The sequence below is a fragment of the Camelina sativa genome, chromosome 12 (genome assembly GCF_000633955.1).
Source record: "Camelina sativa cultivar DH55 chromosome 12, Cs, whole genome shotgun sequence".
Classification (NCBI taxonomy): domain Eukaryota; kingdom Viridiplantae; phylum Streptophyta; class Magnoliopsida; order Brassicales; family Brassicaceae; genus Camelina; species Camelina sativa.
Genome location: NC_025696.1, coordinates 8,603,316 through 8,617,679, shown reverse-complemented (window position 1 = coordinate 8,617,679; position 14,364 = coordinate 8,603,316). Strand labels below are relative to the sequence as shown.

Sequence of the window (14,364 nt, the reverse complement as noted above, 5' to 3'; positions counted from 1 at the left end):
GTGTGCCACTAAATTTACATCAAGTTTTCCGGATTATTGTTAAATGAAATCTTATTTTCTTCCAATTGTTTATTTTTTAATATTCTCAATCGTATCCGTAGTTCATTTTCTCCCATCCTTAATGAATAAAATAGTTAGGTAAAAGATATATATAANCAAAGAACACTCTTAATAATTATGAGTCAACAACTCTAAACCCATTTCAAGATATATGAATGTGGATTTTATTAATGTATACATGCCTCTCGGAAAGTTCTTGTTTATGATGATTATGTGAAATGTATGTTTTATGCGCTTTTTTGTTTTTGTTTCATTATTCTAATATTCAAAACCATGTTCGATATCCTTAATTTTTCTTTCTTTTTTGAATTTCACTTTTCACAGGAATGTGTAGAAACGTATAAACCGCACAACAAAAAGCTAGCTAGTCGCTGTGGATAATCCTTTTGTTCTACAACTATTCATCGCAGATGCTGTCGTTTACATATTAAACATTTAACACATTTAACCAAATCAATATTTTGGGGGTCTGCAGAAGTGCAAGTTTGTACGTACAAACAGTCCTAGTAGTGTAGGAAGAGTTTATGAGAGAATCTCTTGGGCGAGTTTAGGATATCAGCATGTCTTCCACGAAAATCCTTCTCGGAATGTCCTATACAATTACGATCTACTGAAGAAGTCCCAAAAGTAAAGCTATCCATCCTCACATGTATTGTCAAATTGGAATTCTGCATCAAAAAGAAAGATATGGAAGATCATAAATTCTAATAAACTCGAGAGGTCGAAAAAAGTTGAAATTCACACCAACAGGAAAGGGATCCACAGATATAGGAGAAGAGAGTAAGAAAAAACAGACTTTACTCGCCATTCTTCCTGATCACCAGTTGTTAAAATAATCCTAACCTAGTATAATAAATAATATAATAATCTTGGACACTGGGTGCATACATGATGCATTCAACTCTCAGTTCATCAACAATGACAGCATATACTGTTCCTTAGTGACACCAGAACAAGTTAAAGAATGAATACTTTTCCAAAAACTGACCTTAGTCTTTTTTTTTTCAAATGGGGGTCTACTACATTGGAACAGCTTCAATAAGCCTAGAAAAGTAGAACTGAGTAGTAGTGAGTCCTCTCTTGCTGATTTTCCAGCCGACCTTACGCAAAGCTCTTTCCACATCCGCCTCAGAGTGTAGATAAGCCCTTGTGGCCTTGGATGGCCCTGGGAAAAGCTCACCAATTCTCTTTAATATATCATAGTAAAACGTCTTTGGAGCAAAACTAAGAATCACTCTCTTCTCTGCTAAAGAAGCAAGGTGCGCAATCATTCCATCTGCTTTGTTCTGCGGATAATGTATCAGCACGTCCAGGCATACAACTGTATCATACTTGCCACTTAAGCTCTCTAAATCATTCACTTCAAATCTTGGTATATTCCCTGGTGGTAGTTGTGACTTTGCCTATACATACATATTCAAAACCAATCAATCACAAATGAATTCAGAATTCCAAAACTACCAACTCAGCAAGAGGAACTTAGTTCAGGGTTGAAATTGGGATTTACCTTCATCTCAGCTTCGGCAACCATAGCAGCAGAGATATCGGAAGCAGAGACGATAGCTCCTTCCTTAGCTAAAGGAATCGAGAGCAAACCGGTTCCGCAACCGGCGTCGCAAACCGTAACACCGGCTAAAGATCTATCTTCCGTAAGCATAAGCATCGTGTTCTCCACCGTCTTAGCATGACCGAGTCTGATATCCTTCTGTACACGATTCACTTCATCAGTATCACCGTATATCTTTCTCCACCGTTCAAACCCGGTGCTGTTGAAATACTCCCTCACAACCTCCTTGTCGCCTCCTCCAACTTCCTCCGCCTGCAATTTCCGCCTCCTCTCCGGATCCGTCAAGGAAACCATCGCCGCGAGTGCTGCTACGGATCCGCCTCCGAGTACGGCGATTGTTGTGCTGTCTACGCCGGCTAGGTCGGTGACGGATGCCGCGACGATGGTGGCGGCTCTGCTCCGGGGAGTTACTACATTGAACCTAGTTGCGTTGGGGAATCTGGGAAGAAACTGAGAGACTGAGGAAGACGGTGACAACAAGGACGGAGAAAACGGCATTATTGAAGTTTTATGGGAAAGCGGAAGCCACAATGAAGTGAGTTTGGCGCCGTTGCAGTGATGAAGAAGTGGGTTGGTTAACGTTATCCTGGATAAGAAGATAGGGAAGGAGACGATCCACGTTTCGATTTCCATGGGGTCCACTTTAATGCGTCACACTAGAAACTTTTTACTTATTTTAACGTCTCTGGCCTTTTATTTACATGAACTTTCGTGTTTTGACCCTAAGTTTACGAAAAATCGAATTTTTCACCCATCTTTTTATCTGGACTGCTCTGTTACCGGATGTAGATTTTCGTTCCAAAAACAACAACTTGTATTGGGTAAAGTAACGAAGAGTATATATTTTAATACAAGTAACAACATGGAAGTCAAAATATCCACAGCAATAGGAACACAGTTTGAAAGCAAAAAGCATGTACATACATTGAAGTCTTCTTCTGTGTTTCTAACCTTTTCTGGAAAAGAAAATAGTGATTTTGATTACCTTTGTTTGTTTGTGTGTATGTGTGTGTGTCGTGAATGTAGGAAATTGGACGCAAAAAAGAGATTAGAGGGGGTGGTCACTGGTCACTCATCATAGTAGTCAGAAACGGAATGAGAAGGAAGATAGGCGGAGTCAATGAGTTCCTTACGTGATGTCTCCCATAACTGTTGTTCTATTCCAAGCTTCCTTAGCTCCCTCATTCCCCTTTCCACTGCCATACAAACACACACACAAAAAAAAATCAGAGTCTTAGCTTTAATCAACCCATTGATTTAACTTTCAGTGTAATAGTAATATACCATCAACTGCATCATGTGAAGATGGCTGTTGGCCGAGACGATTGATCCAGAACTGAAGACGCTCTTCTGCTATATCACTTTCCACTCCGTGGATTTTAGCTCTTTTCCAAAAATACAGCAGCCATGCCTAGAACATGTATGTGTGTGTTTTGAGTCAATGTATATGATCCTTATTAAGTAATAAGCCTCTCTCGGTAAAAAAGATGTTAATGCTAGTTACCTCTTTAAAGAGAATATCCTGTTGCTCTTCTTCGCTCAACTCTGCATTCAAAATTCAGAAGAACTATTCATCAATAATCCCTTCTTGTAACAACACAAATTAACCAGTTGGATTAAGAGGCTTGTTAAATTTATATGATACTTTGTCTAGATTGTCACGAAAACAGTTTTTAAGGATGTGACTAACCAAATGCTTCGGAGAACTTAGATTCCCCTTGCACCCTGGAATCTGGATATTAAAATGATATGAGTGTCTGTTATATAACATTTACATGATCAGTATTTATAAGTGGCCAATCAGTTTTAGATATCTTTTACCACTGACGGTTTGTCGGACCACACTTGTTTGTCTATACCGGGCAAGTGCAAGCATTAAAGCATCCTCGACCTATGATGTGCAGGAAATGATATGACAATATGTATGAGATATTTACTTGTTCTGGGCAACAGATTCTACTAATAAACATCAAATTCAGATTAGAAAAATGTGGGCATAAATTAAACCTTCAAGGATGCTATCTCTCGCAAACCCGCTTCAACAGCAAGCATACTCTCTATGTTTCCTTCTCCATTGACATCACTGAAATTACTGACGACTTTGCTCCAAGTGCGATCGCTACCACCTGTCAGATGATGTTATTGCCATTTACTTTTGAATCTTTAGATAAAGATGCTTAGTTTCTTTTTTGGGAAATATTGGGAGGACTATTGAGGATCAGACCTGTTTGCCATGAGTCTTCAGGCTTTTGGGCAGCGGAGAGGACAACTTCAAAGGGAAGAGGAGCTGACGCTGACCAATGTTCATATCTTGATGTGGATATATCATCGCATATTCCTAAATGTGATCCAATGAGGTGCATAAGTAAATATTTCCAAAAGAGAAATGCAAGTAATGTTATTGATCAACTCCCACTAGTTAAGTCTACCGTGAGATAATTAATCAGCTAGTTGGGACCTTATAGTTGAATATTACAACCTAGTGGACAAGTACACAGCGAATGGGAAACACATTGTAATCATATCAGGACCAGTTTGTGAAATCTTCAAAACCCTTTGCACTCTTGGCACCAAAATGAGAAGAACAGGTTACATTATATTATAAATCATTGCAGGTCAAGACCCAACAAAGAATGGAACGGTTGCATCTTTAGGAGAGAGGGGTTTCTTACCATGTTGAATAGCTAGTTCCCAGTAGCGAGCAAGCCAGCATCTCTTTAGAACAACTTCCTCCTACAAGGTTGGTCAATATTGTAGTTGATCAAACAAAGAAGGCGTGGTAAACCGTCAAATGTACAAAATTCTAGTTTAGTTTGTGAACAAAACCATTTCTTCTTGAGTCAAAATGGTTCTATGTATCATTGTCCGAAGAGACTTTGTTTCAGCTTCAGCCTCATGGAGCTGTTCTGTGGCCTTGTCTGCTTCATCTTTTAAGCTCTGATCATAACACAACACAGAAGAGATGATTGTTTCCTTGTCAAGTTGAAAGGTGTCTATAACAGAGTCCAGAGCACACTATACTGTTTAGTACCAGTTTGAGTAGACTAAACACCAGAGAATTGTACCTGAAATTCTGAACTAAGGGCATCAGTTTCTTTACTTCTTCCATCTCTTTTCTGTTCAGCAGCCCTTAATGCTGCCTGCAATAGATTTATGTTCTCCCTTTTAATAATTTTACTGTCAAAGCAAACGCCAAGACAAGGTAGCAGAATAATAAAGGACATGTATATTGCAAAGAACAAAATGAAACAACATAATGCACTACGGACCTCTCTTTGACGCAATGCTGCTTCTTTCCTGAAGGGATCAGCATGAAATTTTTGAAAACCCAATTTAGTAAATGAAGGCTATATAACAAAGACAAGAAAACCAAACCTCTTCAAGAGCTTGACATCAAAGTTTGCTCCTTCACCTAGAGAAGCAACCTGTTGTAAGTCATACCAAGCTTAAAAATAACCATCAACATTGTAGATAAGCATCCATTTCTACAAAAGTAAACTATACAAGATATCATTAACACCTGTTTCTCGAGCTCTTTAGCCCTTGCTTCTGCTGCTTCGCGTCTTTCTTCAGCGCGCTGAAGCTGCATTTGTAACTCAAGAAACATACATATCATTTACGAAAAGGCAGAGCAAACACACACAAAAGAACTAAATTAGAAATAGAGAAAGGTCACACTGACCTTATCCAGTATATTATCGTTTTCTTCTTGAAGCATATCTAACTGCAATGATAACGAGTTGGTTTCAAATGAGAGATCAAACATTTAACCAAAACTAGTTTTCCAGTATTTTGTGAACCACATACTTCATCACGCAGAGCTGAAGCTTCTCGATCATCTTCAGTATTCTGTGATAAAATATCTGCAGGACGAAACCTAAAACTAATTGTTCGAGTCCGAGTAATTTCGTCAAACACAACATATGCAAAAAGAAGCTGAGACTTTACAAAACAAATTTGAAATTTGTATATATAAAAACTCCAATTTTTTTTTTACCTTTTCTTATACTTTAATTGAGCTTCCGATTGTTTTGGTGGTACATCAAATTGAACATTTAGTTTCTCGTCTCCGTTTTGCTCAAACTCCTCCAACGGATTCCGACGAGAATACGCCGGAACTCTAACCCTTAGTGCACCCTTACCATTCTTTTCAGTACTCTCAACTGGATTCCGAGGCACTTCAGCTTTAATTTTATCGCCGACGAGTTCATCGTCAAATTTAGGCGGCGGAAGTATGACCGGTTTATTCGCCGGAGCTATTTTCTCGCTCTCTACTGGATTACGGGGAACATCAGATGTAAGTTCATCATCGTCTGATTCATCGTCAAATTTAGGCGGCGTAAGTAAGACCGGTTTCTTCGCCGGAGCTTCTTTCCGATCCCTAGCATTCTTTTTAGGAATCTCCACTCGATTCCGGGGAACATCGGGTATAGTTTCGTCACCGTCGGATTCATCGTCAAATTTAGGCGGAGGAAGTATGACCGGTTTTTTCGCCGGAGCGTTTTTCCCGTTGACCGAACCTTTACCAATACGCTTATTATCATCTCGTCTTCGAGACTGAGTCAGAGGCGGAAGATGTACCTGGTACAGATCTTCGCCTCCGTCATCATCGTCGTCGTAATCATAATCATAGTCGCGTCTCTCCATAACCTTCGCGAGCAGCTCAGCGGCGTTTTGTTTCCGGAGCGTGCTTTTGCCAGATATTCCTCCGCCGCCGCTGTTCAGCCGATGCGACGGAGACATCGCGGGTGAAGAAGAAGCGGAGCTGCCTGGTCTCCTCGCCATCTCTCTAGAGAAGACGGAGTCAACAAGGTGGGAAAGACTTTTTTTTTTGGATTGAGCTGCAGAGGAAGAAGAAAGAAAGAAGAAGAAGGGAGCAGAGAGATACGCGTGGACCAAATGGTGGCGGGAGAGGAAGTCGAGAGATCGTGGGACCCAATTTTTAATACTTTGTTTCTTTTTTATTTTCGGTAATATGTTTTAATATTTGTTTCTCTCAACTAATCCCATTTGTACAGTTTAACAGATCCGTGCTAGAGCACGAATTGAAATTCATTTTATTTATATTGCAATTTTATATAAAATATAATTTATGTGATTATTTTAAAAAAAAATTAGGTAAAATATTATGCAATAAAATCATATGCTAAATATGATGGTTTAAAAAATGACACATATTTTGTAAATTTTATATTGTTAATGATTCTAGATAAGTATTCGTGCTATAACATTGGTTAAATTTTATTTTATACAAAATTTTGTATATTTTATATTTTAAAATTAAATGTTAATATGTTGTATTAGTTTATGTATATGAAGTTATTTCAACAATATATTATGTATATTCTACATCATGACTTGAATATCATTATACAAAATTTTGTATATTTTATATTTTAAAATTAAATTTTAATATATTGTATTAGTTTATGTATGTGAAGTTATTTCAACAATATATATTCTACATCATGACTTGAATATTATTATAAGACATAATTTTGCAAATTTAGTTTTTAAAAAGCAAGTTATTATATTATGAGTAATTTAATATATTATTATAATTTTTATTTTAATATACTTGGTTTCTTGAAATTCTTTATATTATAATGACATATTATTGACATTGCTATAACAAATCTATTTAGAGTGTTTATAGTTTCTAACTTTTATATCAAGTTTCAATATTTTAAAAATATTTCAAAATAAATTATCTAAAGTTTATTATATTATATAAAATTATAAAATTCAACAAAAAGTATGAAATTGAATTTAAATATTCAAATTTTGACCCGTTACTCAGTAAAATTTTTAATTCAATAGATATTATATGTAAAGAATAATATTACTAAAACTTGAATATTATAGATTGAATCATTTATATTTGTTTTTAAAAATTCAACTTATGGTATATCCGGAAATAAAACTATTTTTTAATTATAATAAATAATATAATAATTTATTTGTTTCACAAAATAGACTCATATATAAAATGAGAGGTGAAGTATAATGATAATTAATAAATTAATATGTTAAGTTAGATATCAAAGGATTTTATTTGATGAATAATTTAATAAAGGAAATTAATATGATAAGTTAGATGATAACAAATGATTCATTAGAATATTATCTTTAATATTTGTGAAAACGATAAATCAGACAATACAAATAATATAAAACTTAATCTATAACCTATTTGTAACAAACTTATTAATATTATATATTTTACAAAACATTGTTGTGTGCTTCCATTCTATTATATAGGGGATAATTTAGTAATTGATTTAATTTTGAAATGCAATATGTATTTTTGTTGTTGCCTAGATATATTATATTTATGGCAGATTTATGAGTAGACCATGATCACTATTTGTACATATCATATTTTTTTTAAAAAACCTTCGTATTAAAATTTGATGTTTTTCAAAACTTTTAAGTCTCTCAATACTCTATTGCCTTGATCACTTTAATGTAGTGCTCTCTTGCCTTTTATTCATCATGTTTGTATTCATTTAATAATATTTTCATGACGAATTATTTGAGATACATAACCTTAATTATGAGAAAATGTATGGATTAGTTAAAGGAGTGAGTTAAGAAATTTATCAAACCTATTAGAGGTATGCATTTGACGAATTATTTGAGATACATAACCTTAATTATGAGAAAATGTATGGATTAGTGAAAGGAATGAGTTAAGAAATTTATCAAACCTATTAGAGGTATGCATTTGAGTACTTGCAGATTTAATAACAAAGGTACTAACTGTTTTTATTCGCTTTATAATTTATTTTTGCATACTCTTCCGCTTAAATTAAGAGGTACAAAATCAATAAAACAAAATTTTGATTTAGTCACTGTGGTATAGGTAGAGATTACTTGTCTACCTACATCATTTATAAACATTTGTCGGTAACAACCTAAATGTCAGCCACCTAGGAGATGGAGATTTTGCAGAGATCCTTTTTCAGCAAAAAAAAAATCTAAAAACTTAAATTTTGATTCATTTTATTTCATTCATACAATTTTGAATTTTGTTTACAAAGTACATTTATTTCAAACAATATATATATTAATATGTACCCAATTACTCCAAAACTCCATATTATAAGTATTTAAAAATATTAAAGGAGGTGTTTTAAGATAATCCAAAACACTCTATTTGAGTAGACGCTTAGATAACAACCAAAGGCAATAATATCAAACTCTAGCTCCTTTCTAATCTTTGAGGTTTAGTTAACAAAACGATGGCACAATGTCAATGTCAGTGGTACAAAACACATTTATATATTAATTCGCCATAATAGACCAATCACCACAAAGAATCAATCTCAACGTACCAAAGTTTTGTCATCATCAACATCCAATCTTAGCTTCCAAAAGAAAAAAAAAATAATAACAAACGGTCTAGTATACCAAAATAAAATGCTCTGATGACCAAGAATAGGTCAGATTAAAAAGATAGCCGGTTCGATGTACCGTGGGTTGTTGTTAAACCGGGAGAGTTTTAGGCCGCAGGTTTCTTCTGAACAAGGTCCTCAATCAAATCAGCTGCCTCTTGGATTGTCGTAATGTTTTGAGCATCAGATTCCTCCACACTTATGTTGAACTTTTCCTCCAACGCCATCACTATCTCCACCTACATCCATATTCATCCAAGAATACTAATGAATATTCATAAACTTTTGCATTGAAAAAGTAGTACGTAACCATACTTTAAAACAGAGAATGGCTAAAACATCACATTATTATGAAACAGAGGAAATATTAACATGGCATAAATATGAAAGAGAGGGAGAGAGAGAGAGAGAGAATATAACATACGGTGTCGAGAGAATCGGCACCAAGAGCAGTGAACTTGGATTCGGCAGTGAGAGGAGTGTCCGCAGTCAAAGCCAATTGCTCCTTTACAATGTCACTCACTTTCTGCACCGTCTCTGCTTTCGCCTATATCCTCACACACACGTTACTACAATCAACTTATTGCATTTCTCATAAAATATAAGTTTATGTTAAGCAAAACTTTATACTTACTGCACAACTGATTTGAAGACGAAGGCTAGTCTTTGAAGTTGAAGACGCGAAACGACCAAAGGCCACAGACTGAAAACTTGAGCCTTTCCTCAACACCTGATGATCAACATAATGGCTTTTAAATATAACTAGGGAAAAAAAAAAAACTTAAAAGCGAATTCTCAAGATGTGGATGGTTACTGGACTAAAATTGAGTAAAACGTTTGAGGTTTCGAAGTGATAAAACAAACAGACAGTAACATGTCCCGAAGTTTTGTAGAGTCACCTGAGAGATTCTGGTGGACGGAGCTTTGAAGCTTAGAGAAGTGGTTGATAAGGAAGCCATTGGAGGAGATGAAGCTCAATACACAACTCACTCAAGAGACCTAAAAAAAGAGTAAAAATGGCTTCTCTTAGTTGGATAAGGTGTAATCTCTAAAGAGAAGAAGGTGAATCTTTATGTTTGGAGCAAGTAGAGAGATACGAAGATACGGCGTCGTTATACGATACGCAAGCACAAGGGTTTTAGTTTTGTGGCGGAGGTTTGTTCTCGAGGATTCCAGCCTATCTACGGCACATGCTACTGTGGGTCCCATAGTTGCTTAGTGGACTTATGACAGGCCCAATCCAAAACGCAAGTGTTACTTCATGGGCCCATCTTGGTTCTTTTTGCATTTTTAGTGTAACTACAATTATTATAGTCATGTAAACATATTCTCATTTGGCGATCATCATCCATAGGGATTAGTTTTTTTTTGGGTGTGGCTCTTGTTATGATTATTATAACTCCTCATGCAGCCTTTTTTAAAACCTATGATGAGTTTCTTCTACATTAACACATATTTTACAGTTTGATTGAAAATATTTAAATTTCCCTCTTTTAAAATTTTTGTTGTTGCATGTATCTTGTATTTCCTCCTAAACAAAGAACAGAAGAATATTCTAAAGAATTAAATACATACAATGCATCATACAAATTTCATATCTTTAGTATCAAATCAAATTTTCATTTAATGGAATCCAAGTATATAACAATGATAGTGAGTTATCTTGCAGTAAAATTAAAGGAATTGTATGAAGTATAAAATGTAAAAAAAAAAATCAGTAGTTACGAGCAGCGGAGGCAGTTATGACCGTAAGAAGGAACAAGAGTACAAAAGAGGCGAATGACAAAGCCAGTGAGATAGTGACACGATTGCAATAATGGTGCACATAATGACAGATGGGAAGCCAACCGGCCTCTTTGTTACCGTACTTCCCGATGTAACCTTCCGAGAAGGCCGCAGAGAAAGCCGATATCGCTGTTATCGTCGTAAGCTGTACACATCAAAATATATATGATCAAACCCATCCCAAAACGTTCATATCTATAATAATTTGTCAAGACTCAAGAGACTAATTAATTCAAAATAATGAGTTTTCACGTATATAAATGAACATATATATTTCATATTTTTTTTAAGTTAAAAAAATTTAGATTGAAAGTACGTAAAATAATTACCAAATCAAAGAAGAAGAGTGCAAAAACAAGTCCTCGTCTGCGGACTGCTAAACAAGCCCATACAAGTGTAAAGAATGTCGCTCCGCAGATAGCTATCTGTGCGTACACCAAATACCTATCAAACATCAAAATCATACACATTTTCAGATTGATCATCATCACTCGATCTCTTACTTTATTGTAAGTCTCTTTATAATATATACTACTATATAATATACGAAGAAAGTAAAGAGTCTTGTCTTGTATCGTCTAATGCTGATCGATCGCACGGTTTAAGGTTGTCCTTGTTTTAGTTTCAAGTGGTAAAATATAAGAGAAAAAAAGGAATAAAGGTAAAACAAAATATGAATGAAAATGAAAAATGCAAACTAATGATCGAATGTATTCCACATGTTCTCCTACATCATACATGAGGGGTGTTTCTCATTTAATATTTGTTCATCTTTCAATACTTTTAACCGTATTTGTGTTATTTTTTCTTCTTCATATTTTTTAACGTGAATGGTGAAATTTTATGCCGGTGAAGGCTTTGTTTCATCATTTATATTATTTCAATAATTAGATCATTGCACCTTCAGAAAAACAAACAAAAGCTGGTGAAGTGATGATAGATCGAAAAAAAGAGAGAATGAGTTAAAAATATAGGTACCTAAAGGCAGACGAGTAGCTGTATTTAGCCTCAAAAGCAATGCCATAAACAGAGGCGACTTCACGGTTAGTGATCATGACCAACAACGAGGCCATTGCAGCTCCAAAGGCTAACACTCTCATCGACACTTGAACCCCAAGATTCATTAACGGTGTTCTCCTTCCTTCATTGTCTGCCATCATTTTTGTATTTCGAATTCAAGATTTATTTTCCTTAAATAATTGTCAAAAAGAACAAATGATAAGACAAAGATATTGTTGTTGTTGTTGTTTGTTGTTGTGTAAGATCCCAAATCTCCCACGAAGACAAGAGAAAGAGAAGAGAAGTGTGCTGGAAAAGAAGAGATAGACAGAGGAAGAGATTTTATAGGACGTTAATTTGTGGGTGAGATCGCAAAACAAGATATATTTGTAGGACGTTTGATGATCGAATCCTCTGCCTAAACAGATGGGTCCTTTCTGTTTGAATACTTTAATTTTGGTAACAAATCTTAGTATATACACGTCATTTTTTCTATTTTTTTGTTTTTTTTTCTCTTAATTGAAAAAAAACACTTTTGGATAATTAATTTAATTTCTGTTCATATATTATGTATAGTAGTTACAAGGATCAGGTTGTATATAGATTTTGGTTTCAATGTTAAGTTATACTCTAAGCGACTAATCCTTTCACTAAAGACGACATGTAGTTAATTATAGTTACTTTTAATTTTGTAAAACCTTAAATTAGGCTCTCTTGTTTTATCTTCTCTATGTAATATCGTATAATGATTTTAGCCAAATTCCTGACAAATCTCCAATGTGTAAATGATATTATATGGGAGTGTATTAAAACAATAATTTTGGAGAATTTGATGGGATTTAGGAAATTTGAAATTTTGATATTTGATAGATTTTAGGGAAGTTGATATGATTTATGGTAAAAAAATTTCAAATCCCACCTAAAACCATGAGATTTGGATTTATGTATTTTTAATTAAACAAATCCTCTCAAATCCTCCAGAATCCCTAAAACTTATTAAAATCCAAATCCACAAACTGTTTTGAACAACAGTGGATTTTAAAGTAGATTTTTAAATCATCAGTTCAATAACAATGGATTTCAAAAGACTTTTTAAAATACTTATTGAATAACATATGATTTGTAACTTTTACACAAATCACTTAAAATGTCAAGTTGAAATTGTATACGTATATATGATAAACGTAATTCCTAACTATTTTTCTAATGTGCATGCATTAAGAGATTGATAACACATGACAAGGATTAACTAGCTAGGCATGGTGGCCAATCTGCAGCGAGTATAATTTAATGTCAAAAAACGAATTTCACATGAAATCATTTTGATCATCCTATTAAGCAAACAAGTCTAGTACATAGTACATACAACCCTTTGTTCATCCTATTTTGAGTATTTTTCTTTACCCATGATACTATACATTTTTGTTATTATTATTTCACATCGTCAGTTTTCGGAAAAGAAACAAATTCAACTTTCTGAAAACAAAGGTTATACCATCATACCAAGGGGGACTTATCGGAAATTGTAAGAGCAAATCAAAATCATGTGATGTACATTCCAACCTTATTTGTTTTATTTCGAATCCCGACGCACCTCTTTAGTTTCTTGTACGACGCAATTACAACACTAGAAAAGAAATAACAGAAAGACACGTACATGCACATATAAGAAAAACATGCAAGCATTGTATGACATATTCTTTGCTAGGAGACTGCAAACGTTGCCGTATTCCAAATAAACAATTTTATAAGCAAAATCTCCTATATATTAATAGAGAAGCATTCTCACCAAAAAGCTGAGGTGTCGCGCTCACAGAAATTCTGTACCTGTTTAATAAATGCGCTTACTTCTTATTATTATTTACATAAATATGTCATTGAAATATATGAAGCAATGTTTTTTTTCTATTAATTTTTAAAAATGAAAAATTTAATCAACTACTAGAATACGAAAATATATTTAATTTTCACTTTCATAACCTATTTAATTATTAAAAGTAAATTACATTTCACAAAAAATTATAAACCATTTATTTAATTTTTGAAATGCTAAAGTTATTCTTCTATTTTGAAAAAGTCTGATGACTATTCAACTATATTTAAAAAAATTAATTGAATAAATTATCACAATAATCATAAAAGTAAATTACATACCACAAACAATTTAAACTTATTCACATATTTAACTTTTTGAAATGCAAAACTTATTCTCCCGCTAAAAAAATCTGTTAACTATTCATGCATATTAAAAATTAATTATCACAATATAATCTTAAAAATAAATAACATTTCACAAACAATTTAAAATCTATGCCTACCAAAAAAAAAAACAATTTAAAATCTATTCACCAGTTTAAATTTTTGAAAAACAAATACTTTGTCTCCTATTTAAAAATTCTAATGACTATTTAAATATATGTGACTCAACAATCTTAACATGATATCCATGTTATTGGATTTTTTGAAAACCATAGAAAATCATTTTACCCTATAAGTTTTCACTAGAACTACAATTTTTGATTATTTATCACTTTTTATACATTTTTTCATTGCATT

General features: G+C 33.8%; 4 protein-coding genes across 5 annotated transcripts; all 4 read right to left on the bottom strand.

The window, feature by feature from the left end:
• LOC104730937 (magnesium protoporphyrin IX methyltransferase, chloroplastic) lies at window positions 404-2,196 on the bottom strand. The gene is made up of 3 exons (XM_010450185.2): window positions 1,568-2,196; window positions 1,049-1,463; window positions 404-728 (listed from the first exon to the last, which is right to left on the bottom strand). The coding sequence occupies exons 1-2, from the start codon at window positions 2,123-2,125 to the stop codon at window positions 1,080-1,082; spliced, it is 942 nt and encodes a 313-aa protein (XP_010448487.1). The 5' UTR covers window positions 2,126-2,196; the 3' UTR covers window positions 404-728; window positions 1,049-1,079.
• LOC104730936 (coiled-coil domain-containing protein SCD2-like) lies at window positions 2,450-6,494 on the bottom strand. 2 transcript variants are annotated; one of them, XM_010450184.2, is made up of 16 exons: window positions 5,625-6,494; window positions 5,435-5,504; window positions 5,310-5,351; window positions 5,148-5,210; window positions 5,003-5,052; window positions 4,897-4,924; window positions 4,693-4,767; window positions 4,454-4,564; window positions 4,300-4,360; window positions 3,852-3,965; window positions 3,635-3,753; window positions 3,449-3,518; window positions 3,318-3,359; window positions 3,132-3,172; window positions 2,912-3,038; window positions 2,450-2,823 (listed from the first exon to the last, which is right to left on the bottom strand). In XM_010450184.2, the coding sequence occupies exons 1-16, from the start codon at window positions 6,410-6,412 to the stop codon at window positions 2,696-2,698; spliced, it is 1,929 nt and encodes a 642-aa protein (XP_010448486.1). In that variant the 5' UTR covers window positions 6,413-6,494; the 3' UTR covers window positions 2,450-2,695. The 2 variants fall into 2 exon arrangements, with proteins under 2 accessions (XP_010448486.1, XP_010448485.1); XM_010450183.2 differs by having other exon boundaries at window positions 5,435-5,510; window positions 5,625-6,493.
• On the bottom strand, window positions 8,887-10,124 carry LOC104730935 (acyl carrier protein 4, chloroplastic-like). The gene is made up of 4 exons (XM_010450182.2): window positions 9,924-10,124; window positions 9,659-9,754; window positions 9,449-9,571; window positions 8,887-9,263 (listed from the first exon to the last, which is right to left on the bottom strand). Exons 1-4 carry the CDS (start codon window positions 9,981-9,983, stop codon window positions 9,132-9,134), a joined length of 411 nt encoding a protein of 136 aa, XP_010448484.1. The 5' UTR covers window positions 9,984-10,124; the 3' UTR covers window positions 8,887-9,131.
• Window positions 10,665-12,148, bottom strand: LOC104730934 (CASP-like protein 1F1). Its single transcript, XM_010450181.2, has 3 exons — window positions 11,788-12,148; window positions 11,139-11,253; window positions 10,665-10,954 (listed from the first exon to the last, which is right to left on the bottom strand). The coding sequence occupies exons 1-3, from the start codon at window positions 11,967-11,969 to the stop codon at window positions 10,739-10,741; spliced, it is 513 nt and encodes a 170-aa protein (XP_010448483.1). The 5' UTR covers window positions 11,970-12,148; the 3' UTR covers window positions 10,665-10,738.